The sequence below is a fragment of the Dendrobates tinctorius genome, unplaced genomic scaffold (genome assembly GCF_039654945.1).
Source record: "Dendrobates tinctorius isolate UK_male_01 unplaced genomic scaffold, ASM3965494v1 ptg000070l, whole genome shotgun sequence".
NCBI lineage: Eukaryota > Metazoa > Chordata > Amphibia > Anura > Dendrobatidae > Dendrobates > Dendrobates tinctorius.
In genome coordinates, this window is record NW_027361738.1 from 81,840,383 (window position 1) to 81,860,807 (window position 20,425).

The 20,425-nt window shown below is 48.1% G+C and overlaps 2 protein-coding genes across 3 annotated transcripts in view; one reads left to right on the plus strand and one right to left on the minus strand.

Moving 5' to 3' along the window:
• Positions 1-15,151, plus strand: CLXN (calaxin). The gene is made up of 6 exons (XM_073582016.1): positions 1-213; positions 5,302-5,457; positions 10,357-10,461; positions 11,757-11,908; positions 13,414-13,518; positions 14,328-15,151. The coding sequence occupies exons 1-6, from the start codon at positions 135-137 to the stop codon at positions 14,376-14,378; spliced, it is 648 nt and encodes a 215-aa protein (XP_073438117.1). The 5' UTR covers positions 1-134; the 3' UTR covers positions 14,379-15,151.
• RBM48 (RNA binding motif protein 48) overlaps positions 14,933-20,425 on the minus strand; it is a 16,599-nt gene continuing 11,106 nt past the window's right edge. For both annotated transcript variants that reach the window (XM_073582014.1, XM_073582015.1), the window contains exons 4-5: positions 19,770-20,245; positions 14,933-15,098 (exon numbers count right to left, since the gene is read on the minus strand). In XM_073582014.1, the coding sequence (XP_073438115.1) occupies positions 15,009-15,098; positions 19,770-20,245 (566 nt within the window). In that variant the 3' untranslated portion in view covers positions 14,933-15,008. The remainder of the gene's footprint in view (positions 15,099-19,769; positions 20,246-20,425) is intronic.

Below are 20,425 nucleotides of genomic sequence, written 5' to 3' on the forward strand. Positions count from 1 at the left end.
ACGTATGGGGAGCGCTGAAGCCGGTTGGCTCTGGCTGTTACCATGGCTACGCTTGTTGTGCCGCTGAAGCTTTGCTGAGAGATTTCTAACACGTCTCTAGGGTCCGCGGACTACAACCCCCAGCAGAGCTCGCCATGTCCCAGCATGTGGCTGCCATGAACCGCAAGAACCTGAAGAAGCTGGCGGAGACCCTGAGCAAGAACGCCCGGCACTGTAACTATCCCGGGAGCGGTGGGGGAGCCAGAGAGGGGGGATCTGCTGCGCCTCATGCTGGGGGTTGTAGTGTGTAAGCAGACATTGCCTGCTGGGAGTTGTAGTGTATAAGGAGACATTGCCTGCTGGGAGTTGTAGTGTGTAAGGAGACATTGCCTGCTGGGAGTTGTAGTGTGTAAGGAGACATTGCCTGCTGGGAGTTGTAGTGTATAAGCAGACATTGCCTGCTGGGAGTTGTAGTGTGTAAGGAGACATTGCCTGCTGGGAGTTGTAGTGTGTAAGGAGACATTGCCTGCTGGGAGTTGTAGTGTGTAAGCAGACATTGCCTGCTGGGAGTTGTAGTGTGTAAGGAGACATTGCCTGCTGGGGGTTGTAGTGTATAAGGAGACATTGCCTGCTGGGGGTTGTAGTGTGTAAGGAGACATTGCCTGCTGGGGGTTGTAGTGTGTAATGAGACATTGCCTGCTAGGAGTTGTAGTGTATAAGCAGACATTGCCTGCTGGGGGTTGTAGTGTATAAGGAGACATTGCCTGCTGGGAGTTGTAGTGTATAAGGAGACATTGCCTGCTGGGAGTTGTAGTGTATAAGCAGACATTGTCTGCTGGGGGTTGTAGTGTGTAAGCAGACATTGCCTGCTGGGGGTTGTAGTGTATAAGCAGACATTGCCTGCTGGGGGTTGTAGTGTGTAAGCAGACATTGCCTGCTGGGGGTTGTAGTACGCTAAGTCCTGACATATAGGGTAAATGGGGGTATTCAGTGCTCTCCTAAAAATGTCGCACAATCTGCTGCCGGGCGCAAAAAAAAGCTTTGGGAATTTACAGGAGTTAGTAAAAAGAGCAGATAAAGGGGCTGTATAACTTAGTGGGGGCACAACCAGCGCCCCGGGGGTGGGGGTCGACATGCGGCTGTGATTCAGTCCATAAGGACAATCAGATCCAGTTTACAAGATAAAACTTTTACAATCAATACTTCATTTACAAATATGTAAAACCACAGAGTGTTTGCTGTGGATTTGATGGATTGATGGAGGGGAATCGTGTAGAGGCGCAGCCGGGCATCCAGATAAGTGCTGCACTGGATTCAGGACTCGTGCTGTGTAGTGATGAGCGAGTATGCTCGTTGCTTGGTTGTCCTCCCGAGTATTTTGGCGTGCTCGGAGATTTAGTTTTCGTCTCCGCAGCTGTATGATTTGCAGTTACTTGACAGTCTAAATACATGTGTGGAATGCCTGTTTGTTAGGGAATTCCCACATGTATTCAAGCTGTCCAGCAGTCGCAAATCATGCAGCTGAGACGACGAAAACTAAATCTCCAAGCATGCCATATTACTCGGAGGACACCCAAGCAACAAGTATACTCGCTCATCACTAGTGCTGAGCTGTTCTAATTGTGGATGATCTGTACCAGGGATACATATGGAATAATGTCCGACGTGTGGACCGCACCAAAAGGTGTATAGTGCCTACGTGTATCCACCGAGACACCACAGAACGCTCTGCTCTCCTTATCCATTAGTAACTATAACGCCTATTCTATCTAGTATCGATATAGGGCTGTCCAAGAATATGCAGGGCTAGTCCGCGTTCAGTGGGGGGCGCCATCCTTATACTGAAGATCCAAAAGCAGTGACTGGGGGAAACTATATGCAGATGGATAATGAACTGGCTAAATGACAGGAAACAAAATGGTAAATTATCTGAATGGGAGATGGTCCACACTGGGAACCACAAGGATCAGTACTGGGAGCAGTGAGGACCGCAAGGATCAGTACTGGGAGTATTGGGGACTGCAAGGAACAATACTGGGAGCAGTGGGGACCGCAAGGGATCTGTACTGGGAGCAGTGGGGACTGCAAGGAACAATACTGGGAACAGTGGGGACCACAAGGATCTGTACTGGGAGCAATGGGGACTGCAAGGAACAATACTGGGAACAGTGGGGACCACAAGGATCTGTACTGGGAGCAGTGGGGACCACAAGAATCAGTACTGGGAGCAGTGGGGACCACAAGGATCAGTACTGGGAGTATTGGGGACTGCAAGGAACAATACTGGGAGCAGTGGGGACCGCAGGGATCTGTACTGGGAGCAGTGGGGACTGCAAGGAACAATACTGGGAACAGTGGGGACCACAAGGATCTGTACTGGGAGCAATGGGGACTGCAAGGAACAATACTGGGAACAGTGGGGACCACAAGGATCTGTACTGGGAGCAATGGGGACTGCAGGGATCTGTACTGGAAGCAGTGTGGACTGCAAAGAACTATACTGGGAGCAGTGGGCACCACAAGGATCTGTACTGGGGGCAGTGGAGACCGTAGGTATCTGATCTGGGAGCAGTGCGGACTGCAGGGATCTGTAATGGGAGCAGTGGGGACCACAAGGATCTGTACTGGGAGCAGTGGGGACCGTACTTATCTGTACTGGGAGCGGTGGGGACTGCAGGGATCTGTACTGGGAGCGGTGGGGACTGCAGGGATCTGTACTGGGAGCGGTGGGGACTGCAGGGATCTGTACTGGGAGCGGTGGGGACTGCAGGGATCTGTACTGGGGGCGGTGGGGACCGCAGGGATCTGTACTGGGAGCAGTGGGGACTGCAGGGATCTGTACTAGGACTGATTCTGTTTAACCTCTTTTTTAATGACCTTGTGGATGGGATTGAGAGTAAAGTGTCCGTCTTATTCTTATTCTTTTCTGACGACACCAAACTATGTAGGGTACTAAAATCTGAGCTTGACATTACGATATCACAGAACGATCTGGATAAGACGTCTGATGGGCAAACACTTGGAAAGTGAGGTATAATGTAGATAAATGTAGAGTAATGCACCGAGGACGGAGTAATCCCATTGCTGCACATACATTAGATGGGAGAATACTCGGGATACAGAACAGGAGAAGGACGGGGGATTCTGGTACAAGTAAGCTGAGCAGCAGCACTCAATGTCAGGCAGCTGCCGCAAAAGCAAACAAGATTTTAGGATGTATGAAAAGAGAGAGAAAATCCTGCAATCCTAATGTATTATTACCCCTTCATACATAACTGGTGAGGCCACATCTAGAATACGGGATCCAGTTTTGGGCTCCACATTTTAGAAAATATATTCAAAAGTTAGAGTCAATGACGGACAACTAGATTATTACAAGGAATGGAGGCCTCTTATATGATGAAGAGTTGGAAAAGTTGGGCTTGTTTTGCTTAGAAAAAAGACGCCTCAGAGGAGAAATCATTTGCATGTATAAATATGTGTGTAATCAGTACAGAGGACGACACATTACTTATACCTGCCAAAGACCATACTGAGGACCAGGGAGCATTCATTACTGGTGGAAGAAAGGCGATTCCGGCAGCTAAATAGGAAAGGGTTCTTTACAGTTAGAGCAGTCAGACTGTGGAATGCCGACCACAAGGGGTAGTAATGGCCGACACTATAACAGCTTTTATACGAGAGCCGGATGATTTCCTCAGTACACAGAATATTGTGGGATATAGCTGTTTTTACTGCAAATCCACTTAAAATACTCTTTGAATAAAGCTTCCTATTAGTTTTATTGGGAAATGTTCAAAATAATGTGAAAAAACCAACACTGTGTGAATATAGGAGCTTTTACCATTAACAAAAGTTGGAAGCTTAAGGATTTGGGAGCAGAATCTATTTCGAAATCCTTGTAAAGGAAAAAAAAAAAGAAAAGAAACTCCGTGTGAACGTGTCATTAGACGTCATAGTGCTCACATCCGCAGTATCGCTGCCATTCATTGTTTATGTGACTAATGGAGATACCTAAGCGCAGCGCTCGGCTTTCACTATCAGCCCCATAGACAATGGATGGAGCGAATGGCATGCAAGGCAATTTCCCCCACTTAAACAGGGGACTCCTCAGCCCCATACATGGGATTGGTAAGTCGGACCCCTGTGTTTAGCAAGTTGTCACCTGTCTTTGAAATAAATGATAACTTGCTAAAGTGGGAGAACCCATTTGGCTCTTTTCCAACATCCGCCATACATATCCAGCACGTCAGGTGCTAGTGTGCAGAGCGGGCTCAGGTCCTGATCTCGCTTCTCGTAAGACAGGTGCCGGCTGTGTTGTACAGCCGGAATCTGCCGGTAACAGCAGCGATCAGAGTCTCAAAAAGCAGCCTTTAAGTTTTGCGATCCCAGAGCTGATACAGGTGCTCATCACCTCTCATCCCCCCAATGTGATTGTGGGGTGCACATGTGTTGCTATGGCCAGCTGAAGACCCCCATCATTGCCATTTTTGCACTCTCAAAAAAGGTTTCAAAGATAGATAATTACAAGGAAAGTGACTGAACAGTTGCAGTATCAAGTCCCCTTTAAATACTACAAGATAATGTAAATTTTTTTAGATAAAAGAAATGTTTGACTCACACAACTTTTCCCAATTAACAAATTTAAAAAACTATATAAAAATTAAAAAAGAGATAAAAAAAAAATAAACATATTTGTTATCGTCAAAGTCCGATCTGTGAAACATAATTAATCCATATGGTAAATAAAAAGTATTTAAAAAAAACAAAATAAAGTTTGAATGTTTCGGACACTGTACGTCGCCCCAAAAATGCAACAATAAGCAATAGGAAAGTTGTGTGCACCCCGAAATTGTAGCAATAAAAACGACAGCTCGTCGCGCTAAAATCCATCCACAACATCAGTGGAAAAACAGAACGACGAGTCTCAGAAGACGGTTTTGTTTTTTTTTTTCTTTTTTTTTACAAAGATTTGGAATCTTTTAAGCCACAAAAATATAAAACTAAAAAAGTCTACAAGTTTGGTATCGCTGTGATTAAAGTGACCCGGAGAATCGTGTCGCCGGGTTTATCGGACACTGAATGTCAGAAAAAGAAAATAAAAACATCAATAGTGGAAATACGTTGTCACAATTTCACCCTGTGTTTTTTTTCGCATCTTTCAGTACATTCTATAGTAGTAGCGAGAACGCTGTCATGTAGAGCGACAGCTCGTCCTGCAGAAGGACACCTTTATATTCAGCTATTGGCTCATCAGTACCGGATGATCCCACCATGTAAAGCTTTCTGGGGTCTCATCGGGGATTGTTGCGATTCTTGCAGTCACCAGACAAGAGGTGGAAAGTCTCATCCGTCTGTACAACACGATCGTTGGACGCCCGATAGATCCGTACAGCAGAGGCGGCATCGACAGGAACACGTTCAGGAACATCCTGCACAACACGTTCACCATGACGGACGACATGATCATGGACCGCGGTGAGTGCAGGACTCGGGGCGCAGCGCTATAGTAAGGAGGGGCGCAGCGCTCTATAGTGAGGGGGGCGCAGCGCTCTATAGTAAGGGGCCGCACTCCGCTCTATAGTAAGGGGCCGCACTCCGCTCTATAGTAAGGGGAGGCGCAGCACTCTATAGTAAGGGGGGGCGCCACACGGGGCGCCACACTCCACTCTATAGTAAGGGGCCGCACTCCGCTCTATAGTAAGGGGGGGCGCAGCACTCTATGGTAAGGGGCCACACTCCGCTCTATAGTAAGGGGGGCCGCATTCCGCTCTATAGTAAGGGGCCGCACTCCGCTCTATAGTAAGGGGCCGCACTCCGCTCTATAGTAAGGGACCGCACTCCGCTCTATAGTGAGGGGCCGCACAGCGCTCGATAGGGGCCGCACTCCGCTCTATAGTAAGGGGGGGGGGCGCAGCACTCTATGGTAAGGGGCCACACTCCACTCTATAGTAAGGGGCCGCACTCCGCTCTATAGTAAGGGGGGGCGCAGCACTCTATGGTAAGGGGCCACACTCCACTCTATAGTAAGGGGCCGCACTCCGCTCTATAGTAAGGGGGGGCGCAGCACTCTATGGTAAGGGGCCGCACTCCGCTCTATAGTAAGGGGGGTGAAGCACTCTATGGTAAGGGGCCGCACTCCGCTCTATAGTAAGGGGCCGCACTCCGCTCTATAGTAAGGGCGGCGCAGCACTCTATGGTAAGGGGCCACACTCCACTCTATAGTAAGGGGCCGCACTCCGCTCTATAGTAAGGGGGGGGCGCAGCACTCTATGGTAAGGGGCCACACTCCACTCTATAGTAAGGGGCCGCACTCCGCTCTATAGTAAGGGGGGGCGCCACACTCTATGGTAAGGGGCCGCACTCCGCTCTATAGTAAGGGGGGGTGAAGCACTCTATGGTAAGGGGCCGCACTCCGCTCTATAGTGAGGGGCCGCACTCCGCTCTATAGTGAGGGGCCACACTCCGCTCTATAGTGAGGGGCCGCACTCCGCTCTATAGTGAGGGGCCGCACTCCGCTCTATAGTGAGGGGCCGCACTCCGCTCTATAGTGAGGGGCCGCACTCCGCTCTATAGTGAGGGGCCGCACAGCGCTCGATAGTTAGGGGCCGCACTCCGCTCTATAATAAGGGGGGGGGCGCAGCACTCTATGGTAAGGGGCCACACTCCACTCTATAGTAAGGGGCCGCACTCCGCTCTATAGTAAGGGGGGGGCGCAGCACTCTATGGTAAGGGGCCACACTCCACTCTATAGTAAGGGGCCGCACTCCGCTCTATAGTAAGGGGGGGCGCAGCACTCTATGGTAAGGGGCCGCACTCCGCTCTATAGTAAGGGGGGTGAAGCACTCTATAGTAAGGGGCCGCACTCCGCTCTATAGTAAGGGACCGCACTCCGCTCTATAGTGAGGGGTCGCACAGCGCTCGATAGTTAGGGGCCGCACTCCGCTCTATAGTAAGGGGGGCGCAGCACTCTATGGTAAGGGGCCACACTCCACTCTATAGTAAGGGGCCGCACTCCGCTCTATAGTAAGGGGGGGCGCCGCACTCTATGGTAAGGGGCCGCACTCCGCTCTATAGTAAGGGGGGGTGAAGCACTCTATGGTAAGGGGCCGCACTCCGCTCTATAGTGAGGGGCCGCACTCCGCTCTATAGTGAGGGGCCGCACTCCGCTCTATAGTGAGGGGCCGCACTCCACTCTATACTGAGGGGCCGCACTCCGCTCTATAGTGAGGGGCCGCACTCCGCTCTATAGTGAGGGGCCGCACTCCGCTCTATAGTAAGGGGCCGCACAGCCCTCTATACTGAGGGGCCGCACTCCACTCTATAGTGAGGGGCTGCACAGCGCTCTATAGTAAGGGGCCGCACTCCGCTCTATAGTAAGGGGGGCGCAGCCTCTATGGTAAGGGGCCACACTCCGCTCTATAGTGAGGGGCCGCACTCCGCTCTATAGTGAGGGGCCGCACTCCGCTCTATAGTGAGGGGCCGCACTCTGCTCTATAGTGAGGGGCCGCACTCTGCTCTATAGTGAGGGGCCGCACTCTGCTCTATAGTGAGGGGCCGCACTCTGCTCTATAGTGAGGGGCCGCACTCCGCTCTATAGTAAGGGGCCGCACTCCGCTCTATAGTAAGGGACCGCACTCCGCTCTATAGTGAGGGGCCGCACAGCGCTCGATAGGGGCCGCACTCCGCTCTATAGTAAGGGGGGGGGGCGCAGCACTCTATGGTAAGGGGCCACACTCCACTCTATAGTAAGGGGCCGCACTCCGCTCTATAGTAAGGGGGGGCGCAGCACTCTATGGTAAGGGGCCACACTCCACTCTATAGTAAGGGGCCGCACTCCGCTCTATAGTAAGGGGGGGCGCAGCACTCTATGGTAAGGGGCCGCACTCCGCTCTATAGTAAGGGGGGTGAAGCACTCTATGGTAAGGGGCCGCACTCCGCTCTATAGTAAGGGGCCGCACTCCGCTCTATAGTAAGGGCGGCGCAGCACTCTATGGTAAGGGGCCACACTCCACTCTATAGTAAGGGGCCGCACTCCGCTCTATAGTAAGGGGGGGGCGCAGCACTCTATGGTAAGGGGCCACACTCCACTCTATAGTAAGGGGCCGCACTCCGCTCTATAGTAAGGGGGGGCGCCACACTCTATGGTAAGGGGCCGCACTCCGCTCTATAGTAAGGGGGGGTGAAGCACTCTATGGTAAGGGGCCGCACTCCGCTCTATAGTGAGGGGCCGCACTCCGCTCTATAGTGAGGGGCCACACTCCGCTCTATAGTGAGGGGCCGCACTCCGCTCTATAGTGAGGGGCCGCACTCCGCTCTATAGTGAGGGGCCGCACTCCGCTCTATAGTGAGGGGCCGCACTCCGCTCTATAGTGAGGGGCCGCACAGCGCTCGATAGTTAGGGGCCGCACTCCGCTCTATAGTAAGGGGGGGGGCGCAGCACTCTATGGTAAGGGGCCACACTCCACTCTATAGTAAGGGGCCGCACTCCGCTCTATAGTAAGGGGGGGGCGCAGCACTCTATGGTAAGGGGCCACACTCCACTCTATAGTAAGGGGCCGCACTCCGCTCTATAGTAAGGGGGGGCGCAGCACTCTATGGTAAGGGGCCGCACTCCGCTCTATAGTAAGGGGGGTGAAGCACTCTATAGTAAGGGGCCGCACTCCGCTCTATAGTAAGGGACCGCACTCCGCTCTATAGTGAGGGGTCGCACAGCGCTCGATAGTTAGGGGCCGCACTCCGCTCTATAGTAAGGGGGGCGCAGCACTCTATGGTAAGGGGCCACACTCCACTCTATAGTAAGGGGCCGCACTCCGCTCTATAGTAAGGGGGGGCGCCGCACTCTATGGTAAGGGGCCGCACTCCGCTCTATAGTAAGGGGGGGTGAAGCACTCTATGGTAAGGGGCCGCACTCCGCTCTATAGTGAGGGGCCGCACTCCGCTCTATAGTGAGGGGCCGCACTCCGCTCTATAGTGAGGGGCCGCACTCCGCTCTATAGTGAGGGGCCGCACTCCACTCTATACTGAGGGGCCGCACTCCGCTCTATAGTGAGGGGCCGCACTCCGCTCTATAGTGAGGGGCCGCACTCCGCTCTATAGTAAGGGGCCGCACAGCCCTCTATACTGAGGGGCCGCACTCCACTCTATAGTGAGGGGCTGCACAGCGCTCTATAGTAAGGGGCCGCACTCCGCTCTATAGTAAGGGGGGCGCAGCCTCTATGGTAAGGGGCCACACTCCGCTCTATAGTGAGGGGCCGCACTCCGCTCTATAGTGAGGGGCCGCACTCCGCTCTATAGTGAGGGGCCGCACTCTGCTCTATAGTGAGGGGCCGCACTCTGCTCTATAGTGAGGGGCCGCACTCTGCTCTATAGTGAGGGGCCGCACTCTGCTCTATAGTGAGGGGCCGCACTCTGCTCTATAGTGAGGGGCCGCACTCTGCTCTATAGTGAGGGGCCGCACTCCGCTCTATAGTAAGGGGCCGCACAGCGCTCTATACTGAGGGGCCGCACTCCACTCTATAGTGAGGGGCTGCACAGCGCTCTATAGTAAGGGGCCGCACTCCGCTCTATAGTAAGGGGGGCGCAGCCTCTATGGTAAGGGGCCACACTCCGCTCTATAGTGAGGGGCCGCACTCCGCTCTATAGTGAGGGGCCGCACTCTGCTCTATAGTGAGGGGCCTCACTCTGCTCTATAGTGAGGGGCCTCACTCTGCTCTATAGTGAGGGGCCGCACTCTGCTCTATAGTGAGGGGCCGCACTCTGCTCTATAGTGAGGGGCCGCACTCTGCTCTATAGTGAGGGGCCGCACTCTGCTCTATAGTGAGGGGCCGCACTCTGCTCTATAGTGAGGGGCCGCACTCTGCTCTATAGTGAGGGGCCGCACTCCGCTCTATAGTGAGGGCCGCACGCCGCTCTATAGTGAGGGGCCGCACTCCGCTCTATAGTAAGGGGGGGCGCAGCACTCTATAGTAAGGGGCCGCACTCCATAGTAAGGGGCCGCACGCCGCTCTATAGTAAGGGGGGGGGGGTCGCAGCGCTGTATGGTAAGGGGCCGCACTCAGCTCTATAGTAAGGGGCCACACAGCGCTCTATGGTAAGGGGCCGTACTCCGCTCTATAGTGAGGGGCCGCACAGCGCTCTATTGTAAGGGGGGCGCAGCGCTCTATAGTGAGGGGCCGCACTCCGCTCTATAGTAAGGGGCCGCACAGCACTCTATAGTAAGGGGCCGCACAGCGCTCTATGGTAAGGGGCTGCACTCCGCCCTACATTATAGTGAGGGGCCGTGCAGCGCTCTATGGTAAGGGGCCGCACTCCGCTCTACATTATAGTAAGGGGCCGCACTCTGCTCTATAGTAAGGACTGTGCTTCTATCTCCAGTATTCAGAGGGTTCGATAAGGACAATGACAGCTACATCAGTGTGAGCGAATGGATCGAAGGCTTGTCTGTGTTTCTCCGGGGAACGCTGGACGAGAAGATTAAATGTAAGTGATCCCATGTGCCAGAATGTAAAGGAGGCAAGAACTCTCTTTTAGCCATGACTTATCAGCCTATCTACATGGCAGAACTGGAGGCTACTATAAGGCATCTACAGTGCCTTGCGAAAGTATTCAGCCCCCTGGAACTTTTCAACCTTTTCCCACATATCATGCTTCAAACATAAAGATACCAAATGTAAATTTTTGGTGAAGAATCAACAAGTGGCACACAATTGTGAAGTTGAGCGAAATTTATTGGTTAATTTAAATTTTTGTGGAAATGCAAAAACTGAAAAGTGGGGCGTGCAATGTTATTCGGCCCCTTTAACTTAATACTTTGTGGCGCCACCTTTTGCTGCGATTACAGCTGCAAGTCGCTTGGGGTATGTCTCTTTTGGTTTTTGTACATCGAGAGACTGAAATTCTTGCCCATTCTTCCTTGGCAAACAGCTCGAGCTCAGTGAGGTTGGATGGAGATCGTTTGTGAACAGCAGTTTTCAGCTCTTTCCACAGATTCTCGATTGGATTCAGGTCTGGACTTTGACTTGGCCATTCTAACACCTGGATACGTTTATTTGTGAACCATTCCATTGTAGATTTTGCTGATGGCAGGGGGCATCGATATACCTCTGTAGCAAATCCAATTTTTAATGCCCCAGTCAGCATTGACTACAGCAGTAAGAGGGGAGGAAGATACAACTATAACTCAGGATCAGTAATGTAATGTATGTGCACAGTGACTGCACCAGCAGAATAGTGAGTGCAGCTCTGGGGTATATAATACAGGATGTAACTCAGGATCAGTAATGTAATGTATGTACACAGTGACTGCACCAGCAGAATAGTGAGTGCAGCTCTGGAGTATAATACAGGATGTAACTCAGGATCAGTAATGTAATGTATGTACACAGTGACTGCACCAGCAGAATAGTGAGTGCAGCTCTGGAGTATAATACAGGATGTAAGTCAGGATCAGTAATGTAATGTATGTACACAGTGACTGCACCAGCAGAATAGTGAGTGCAGCTCTGGAGTACAATACATGATGTAACTCAGGATCAGTAATGTATGTACACAGTGACTGCACCAGCAGAATAGTGAGTGCAGCTCTGGAGTATAATACAGGATGTAACTCAGGATCAGTAATGTAATATATGTACACAGTGACTGCACCAGCAGAATAGTGAGTGCAGCTCTGGAGTACAATACATGATGTAAGTGTAAATCGTTTTCTGGTACAGAACATTATCATTATATAACACTGGGGGCAGAGATCTCATGATTATTGCATTTTTCTGCAGATTGCTTTGAGGTCTATGACCTGAACAATGACGGTTTTATCTCCAGAGAAGAAATGTTCCACATGCTGAAGAACAGTCTCCTTAAGCAGCCGACGGAGGAAGACCCAGATGAGGGTATAAAGGACCTGGTAGAAATTACACTAAAAAAGATGGTATGTGTGTTTCATATCCTTCTTTCTTCAGTTTTCAGTTGAGTTCCTGCAGGGATAGTACACCTAAATTAAGTTTCTTACATTTGCTTAGTAGCTAATTGCCCTGTATTATTAAGTAAACTGTCACGAGAGAGCCCTAAGAAGCAGTCGGTTTTGCTAGGGGCATCCATGTGACATACGCATGACTTGAATTAATGAGAAAGAAAATTGCTGTCACAAATGTGTGCGTATACACTGCTCAAGAAATAAAGGGAACACTAAGATACAACATCCTAGATATCAGCAATTGTTGGTGGATGAAACGAGACATGATGCCATTGGATTCAGGTCTGGGGACGGGTAGGCTAGTCGATAGAATTGATGCCTTCATCATGCAGGAACTGCTGACACACTGCCAATTGTGCTGCACACTGTTGGGCTGTAAGGACAACACCCACTTGTGGACATCGTGACCTCATACCTCGATCATGGAGTCTGTTTCTGACAGTTTGACCAGACATATGGATGTTAGTGGCCGCTGGAGGTCATTTTGCAGGGCTCCGGCAGTGCTCCTCCTGTTCCTCCTTGCACAAAGGAGGGGAGGTAGTGGTCCTGCTGCTGGGTTGTTGCCCTCCTACGGCCCCCTCCATGTCTCCTGGTATCTGCGCCATGCTCTGGACACTGTGCTGACAGACACAGCTACACTTCTTGCCACAGCTCGCATTGATGTGCCATCCTGGATGAGCTGCACTACCTGAGCAACTTCTGTGAGTTGTAGACACCGTCTCATGCTACTGTACTGAACCTCTAGGGATTGGAACAATGACAAAATGCAAAAGTGACCAAAACAAGAGCCAAAAAGGATGAGAACAGAGAGATGGTCTGTGGTCACCCCCTGCAAAACCGCTGCTTTATAGGGGTTGTCTTGCTAATTGCCGATCATTTCTACCTGTTGTCTGCTCCATTTCCCCAACAGCAGGTGAAATTGATTCACAATCGTTGTTGCTTCATAACTGGACAGGTTAATTTCACAGAAGTGTCTTTGACTTGGAGTTACATTGTGTTATTTAAGTGTTCACTTTTATTAAAAAAAAAAAAAGGTGTATTTTTTATATATAAGACGAAGGGGAGGATAGGATTTTTTATTTTTTTTAAAGCCTAATGCAGAAGTGGATTCAGGAGGTGGCGAATAGGACAGACTGATACTACTTCCTGCTGGATCCACTTCAGGTGTTGGCTGTGTGAGCCTAACATTTGCCTCCACAACTGGGGGGTCAAAACCTACAGTATTATGTAGGGTCTGCTATTGAGGAACCATCCATCAGTCAGATTGTACGCGTCATTACCATCACACGTGATCCTTGCCTTTCTGATCCTATGACTGACAGTCACGTCCCGGCCCCCTGTCGTGGAGGGAACTGATCCACGGCTCCACTGATCCAGTACCTGCACATCTAAACATGCGCCTACAGCGTATGTATGCCTGTACATAAGACGTGACACATGTATTCTGCTTTCTCCCGCAGGATTACGACCATGACAGCAAGCTATCATACTCAGATTTTGAGAAAGCAGTCAGAGAGGAAAACCTTTTACTGGAGGCATTTGGTCCTTGTTTGCCAGACAGTAAGGTGAGATGTTGAAAAGTCGCCAAGTGTCTCATCAGAACACTGGGGGGGGTCGTTAACTAAGAAGGTATCTGACGTAGAAACACTGAGCTGGTAGACCTCTTCTAATGGGGAACTGGTAAAGGACCATCATCGCCATCTTGGTGCAGCCGGACGCCTTCTTAAGGGGCCGAGATTTTAACCATTTACTGCAATAGTAAAATATCGCAATATGAATTACAAGAGGCCATGGGCTCAAAGTCCCCGGAGGGAGGGAGAGACTGAAAGTTAAAACGAAAAAAATAAAATAGTTTTGAAAAAAAAAAAAAACGAACAAAAACTCAGAAAACGTCTAATCATCCCCTTTTCGTTATCCAAAAATGTAAAATATTATGAGTTTCATATTCAGTATTGACGCAGCCAGAAAAAAGCAAAATTAAAAAAAAAAAAAATTGAAACTCCAGAATAGCTGGTTTTTGGCTGCTGAAACTCCCCCCATAAGGCATAATGCAAAGCAGACAAAACATTGTATGTGTCTCAAAACGGGACCAATGCAAATATAAACGCAGCATCCCCCAAAAAAACAAACCCTCATACGGCTATGTCGGCAGAGAATTAAAAAAGGTAAGACTTTTGGAAGAAGGAGAGGACAAAAAAAATGAAAAACTCGCTGCGTCCTTAGAAGCTTAAAGGGAACCCGTCAGGTCGGAAAACGCTATTCTAGGGTTATTCTGCAGGTTAATAGCGTTATGAAGGTGCCCGGCCGCTGTACTGAACGTGCGGCCCCTGAGAAAGATGAACTTTATTTCTCCCTTTTGTTTTTCTTCTCGCAGAGCATCATGGCGTTTGAAAGTCAAGCATTTGCCGAGCCGGGGGACCTGTAGGCAAAAACATCACAGGAGAGGGCTGTGGATCGTCTGCAAGAATAAGGGTATATTCACATGCATGTGTTTTTGGTGCGTTTTTTTTTTTTGCTGCATTCTACAGTACCAGCCAGGTCTGAGATCTCAGAAATCTCATGCAAACAGCTTGGTCTTTTTTATCTTTTGAAGTAGAATCAGGTTTGGGGGTTTTGGGTTTTTTTTGGCACTAACTTTTATCAGCGTGCCCAAAAGACAAATGTAAGCGTGACAAAAACACAGCAAGAAAACTCAACAAAAAGCAAGCAAAACCTGATTTTATGCAGCAAGAAAAAAAACGCAGCAAAAATGCAACATGTGAACACAGCTTAAGTGGGAAGTAATAATGTCTGTGCCGATCTTCAACAGTAATACCAAATGCTACGCAGCGAGCACTGTATACCCGGAGTGAGGAGGCAGCATGATCATCAGGGTCGATGCTGGGATCTGTGGTCCTCTCATTGGCCCCTCACTAGTGACGGACCCTGCTCTGCTAAAATAAACTTCTGACAACAACACAAGTCATATATTCTCTGCTATTTATAATAAAAATAATAATTTATTCTCTGCTGCATTCACAAAGCTGGGGACTGAGCAAACAAAGCTTATACTTTTTCATATTCTTCTTCTCTGTTTGACTGGGGGTGCAGATGTGTTGGCACCTGACGTGGCTTCTGGTTTAGTTACTGTAGAAAATTCAGACACCTAAAGAAAACAGGATGAAAAGAAAAAAAATAAAATTATTGACGATAAACTGTTTCCTGTGCACAGAAGTGATCAATGTCTCCTATAACGAGGGGTCCATAGCACGATTACCAGCAGGGAGAGACCTGCTCTGCTTTTTCCGACAGCTCCATGCATTATAGGTGATTGATACCAGAGCTCCAAGTCTAGCTGTGTAGGTAAAGGACAAAATCCTGTCCGCCAGCAGCCACCACTAGGGGGAGCACACAGTTTATACATTGGATTCAATGATAAAACAGTATGCGGTCAGCTCCCCCTAGTGGAGGCCAAAAGAAGAACCGTCCGATAAAGTCTAATGGGCAATGATATCATATCCATCAATCACCTTCCAATAGCAGGGATCAGAGTTAGCTCAGATCTCTGCTGCTTAACCACTTAAATACCGATGTCAGTCTGCGATAGTGGCAGTTTCATGGTGCAACCCAATGCGATGGTCCGTTCTAATGCCCACTGCAACGAGAACACGGCCATGTGGTCTGCCGAAAGCCCCGATCTCTGCCATCTTTATACTATTCGGCTGTACTTCATAGGAGATCGTTAATTTTACTGCCAACGCCAATACTCTAGCATTGCAGAAAAAAGTACAAGCAATTCGATGATCGCAGGATCAAATCCCCTAGAAAGATTAAAAAAAAAAAATAATTAAAATTTTTTTTTTCTTGAAATAATTTATATTGTCCGCCTTTTCCCTGTTTAAAAATAAAGAAATGTAAGAAGAAAACCAATTCACCCTCCCCAAATATTTGGCATCACCTAGTAACAGTCCAATCAACACCCTTAAGAAAAAAGTAATTGAAATGCCAGAGTTGCGATTTTTCTGTCTGAGCTCCTCCAGCAAAAATACAATAAAGAGAGATCAAAATGTCGTCTGTACCCCAAAGTATTTCAATAAAAATTGTCAACTCATCTTGCAAAAAACGAGCCCTCACACCACTCCATAGATGGAATAATCTAAAAGTTACGGGTCTGAAATGGTAAAAAAATATATATATTTTTTCTTATTATTGTTTTACAGAGTTGAGAATTTTTTTCTTTTTTAACCACTGAAATAATAGGAAGAAAAATGCTGTAATAACCTGGACTATCCAACAGTTGTGCTGTACATTTAATGTAGTAAAATGTAAAGTTTAACCCCTTCACGACCTTTGACGCCACGTAGGCGTCATGAAAAGTCGTGTCAGAACGACCCATGACGCCTATGTGGCATCATGACTTTAAAGCCCCCCTGCGGGTCGGGTGACCTAGGTCACTGAAAGGTCACCCGACCCGCAGATACAGGGGGCTTTGTTCTTCGCCACAGGGGGCGTGGCTTCGCCCCCACGTGGCTACGATCGCTCTGATTGGCTGTTAAAAGTGAAACAGCCAATCAGAGCGATAGTAATATTTCATCAATGAAAATTGATGAAATATTACAATCCAGCCATGGCCGATGCTGCTGAACATTGGGCATGGCTGGAGACACCGATTCCACCCCCCCCACCGGCGATCTCCCCCCCCCGCAACTGAATGACAGCGGCAATCTGCCGCCGCTGTCATCATCTGCCCCCCTCCCATTCCCTCTGCTCCGCGCCAGCCTCCGATCCCCCCCTCACCCCCTCTCACCTCCCCCGGCACCTTCTAAGTCCCCCTGTCGCTCCCGGTGTCCGGCGGGTCCGGTTCATGGGCGCCGCCATCTTAGAAAATGGCGGGCGCATGCGCAGTGCGCCCGCCCGAATCTGCCGGCTGCAGATTCCATTCTTTCATTTTGATCACTCTCACAGTGATCAAAATGAAAGAAAAAGTAAATAAACCCCCCGATTATCACCCCCATAGGTAGGCAGAACTAATAAAATAAAGAAAATATTTTTATTTTTCCATTAGGGTTAGGGTTGAAAAGAGGGTTAGGGTTGGAAAGAGGGTTAGGGTTGGAAAGAGGGTTAGGGTTGGAAAGAGGGTTAGGGTTGGAAAGAGGGTTGGAATTAGGGTTAGGGATGTGTTTAGGGGTGTGTTGGGGTTAGGGTTGGAGTTAGAATTGAGGGGTTTCCACTGTTTAGGCACATCAGGGGGTCGCCAAACGCGACATGGTGCAACCATTGATTCCAGCCAATTTTGCGTTCAAAAAGTCAAACGGTGCAACACATCTTACATACGTTCCTTGGAAGGTCTAGTTTCCAAAATGGGGTCACTTGTGGGGGGTTTCCACTGTTTAGGCACATCAGGGGCTCTGCAAACGTAATGACGACCGCAGACTATTCCATCAAAGTCTGCATTTCAAAACGTCACTACTTCCATTCCGAGCCTTGACGTGTGCCCAAACAATGGTTCCCCCCACATATGGGGTACCAGCGTACTCAGGACAAACTGGACAACAACTTTTGGGGTCCAATTTATCCTAGTACCCTTGTGAAAATAAAAAATTGTCAACTAAAAAAATTTTTTTTAGGAAAAAAAAAGATTTTTTATTTTCACTGCTCTGCATTATAAACTTCTGTGAATCACCTGGGGGTTCAAAGTGCTCACTATGCATCTAGATAAGTTCCTTAGGGGGTCTAGTTTCCAAAATGGGGTCATATGTGGGGGAGCTCCAAAGTTAAGGCACACAGGGGCTCTCCAAACACGACATGGTGTCCACTAACGATTGGAGCTAATTTTCATTTCAAAAAGTCAAATGGCGCTCATTCCCTTCTGCGCCCTGCCGTGCACCCAAACAGTGCCCCCCCCCCCCACATATGGGGTACCAGCATACTCAGGACAAACTGGACAACAACTTTTTTTGGGGTCCAATTTCTCCTGTTACCCTTGTGAAAATAAAAAATAGCGTGCTAAAAAATCATTTTTGAGGAAAAAAAATGATTTTTTATTTTCACTGCTCTATGTTATAAACTTTTGTGAAGCACTTGGGGGTTCAAAGTGATCACTACACATCTAGATAAGTTCCTTCGGGGGTCTAGTTTCCAAAATGGTGTCACTTGTGGGGGAGCTCCAATGTTTAGGCACACAGGGGATCTCCAAACGCGACATGGTGTCCGATAACGATTGGAGCTAATTTTCCATTCAAAAAGTCAAATGGCGCTCCTTCCCTTCCGGGCCCTGCCGTGCGCCCAAACAGTGGTTTATGACCACATATGAGGTATCGGTGTACTCAGGAGAAATTGCCCAACAAATTTTAGGATCCATTTTATCCTGTTGCCCATGTGAAAATGAAAAAACTGAGGCTAAAAGATAATTTTTGTGAAAAAAAGTACTTTTTTTTTTTTTACGGATCAATTTGAGAAGCACCTGGGGGTTCAAAGTGATCACTTTGCATCTAGATAAGTTCCTTGGGGGGTCTAGTTTCCAAAATGGGGTCACTTGTGGGGGAGCTCCAGTGTTTAGGCACACAGCGACTCTCCAAACGCGACATGGCAAGAGCTAAATATTCCAGCATATTTTCCATTCAAAAAGTCAAATGGCACTCCTTCCCTTCTGAGCCCTGCCGTGCGCCCAAACAGTGGTTTTTGACCACATATGAGGTATCGGTGTACTCAGGGGAAATTGCCCAACAAATTTTAGGATCCATTTTATCCTGTTGCCCATGTGAAAATGAAAAAATTGATGCTGAAAGAAAATTTTTGTTGGAAAAATTAAAATGTCCTTTTTTTCCTTCCATGTTGCTTTAGTTCCTGTGAAACACCTAAAGGGTTAATAATCTTCTTGAATGTAGTTTTGAGTAGCTTGAGGGGTGCAGTTTTTAGAATGGTGTCACTTTTGGGTATTTTCTGCCATATAGACCCCTCAAAGTGACTTCAAATGTGAGGTGGTCCCTAAAAAAAATGTTTTTTGTAAATTTTGTTGTAAAAATGAGAAATCACTGGTCAACTTTTAACCCTTATAACTTCCTAATAAAAAAATATTTTGCTTCCAAAATTGTGCTGATGTAAAGTAGACATGTGGGAAATGTTATTTAGTAACTATTTTGTGTCACTTAACTCTCTAGTTTAACAGAATAAAAATTCAAAATTTGAAAATTGCGAAATTTTCAAAATTTTCGCCAAATTTCTGATTTTTTCACAAATAAACGCAAAAATTATCGATCTAAATTTACCACTAACATGAAGCCCAATATGTCACGAAAAAACAATCTCAGAATCGCTAGGATGCGTTGAAGCGTTCCAGAGTTATTACCTCATAAAGGGACACTGGTCAGAATTGCAAAAAATGGCCAGGTCATTAAGGTCAAAATAGGCTGGGTCATGAAGGGGTTAAAAAAAAATATTTTTTTTTACATTTTTTTTCCACCCCAATGGGAATTTTTTTTTTCTCCATATTATATGGTAAAATCAATGGTTCCATTCAAAGCTACAACTTGTCCTGCAAACAACAAGCCCTGGTACGCCTGTCGAATGAAAAAAGAAAAAAAAAAAAAAAGTTATGGATATTGTAACAGGGGCAAAAAAAGTGCAATCCGAAAACTAGTTGCAGGTGGAAATCAACCACGGGCCACAATCACATTCTTTCAGTAGTGCAGCCTCAGCCCTATAACCTTGTGTCTTTATATCTTGGCATACAAGCACAATATTAAATAGGGCTGCTCACGGTTTCAGTATACGCTATACAAGTGTGTAATAAATAAGACCGCGCCGATGTAGCTTCCAGGATCGCCTATATACACACCTCTTTTAGTTTATCGGTTATTAATTTGGCAGAGGCGTTTAGGGAATCATCCTCCAGATCTAACTTTGGCAGTGCGGGAAGTTTTGGTCCCATTACGATCTCTGGGGAATCGGAAAGAGATAGAGAAAGTGCCAAACTGGCCTCCCGTCTCCTCTGGCGCTCCTGAAGCTGGGTCGTCCTTGGCATAAACCGGGCAGCGCTGCTCCTCACAAGCACTTGCGCTGGATTGCTCGTTTCCTCTAGTCTGTTGCAGGGTGGGGGATGGACGGAGCCCCCGGAAGGCAACTTATCAGTGCCTGAAGTCGAACTGTATTCCTGGTAGGGTTCAGGAGTCACATATGGCTGGAGGGGTGAAAAATCATCAGGCTGCGGAACAGGGCCCCACGTGGAGGCGCTCACAAATTTGGACTCCACAGATGCAGACACCGAACCAGATTTCTCTGATATGTCTTTTCTTTTTTCTTTACCTTGATAGCCTTGAGTAATAATATATGGATGTTAGGGTCTAAAGATGAACAGTGCAATGTACAGGTAACATGACAAACAGTTTGACATTCATACAAATATGTAATACTGCCCCCAATGTACAAGAATATAACTACTATAATACTGCTCCCTATGTACAACAATATAACTACTATAATACTGCTCCCTAT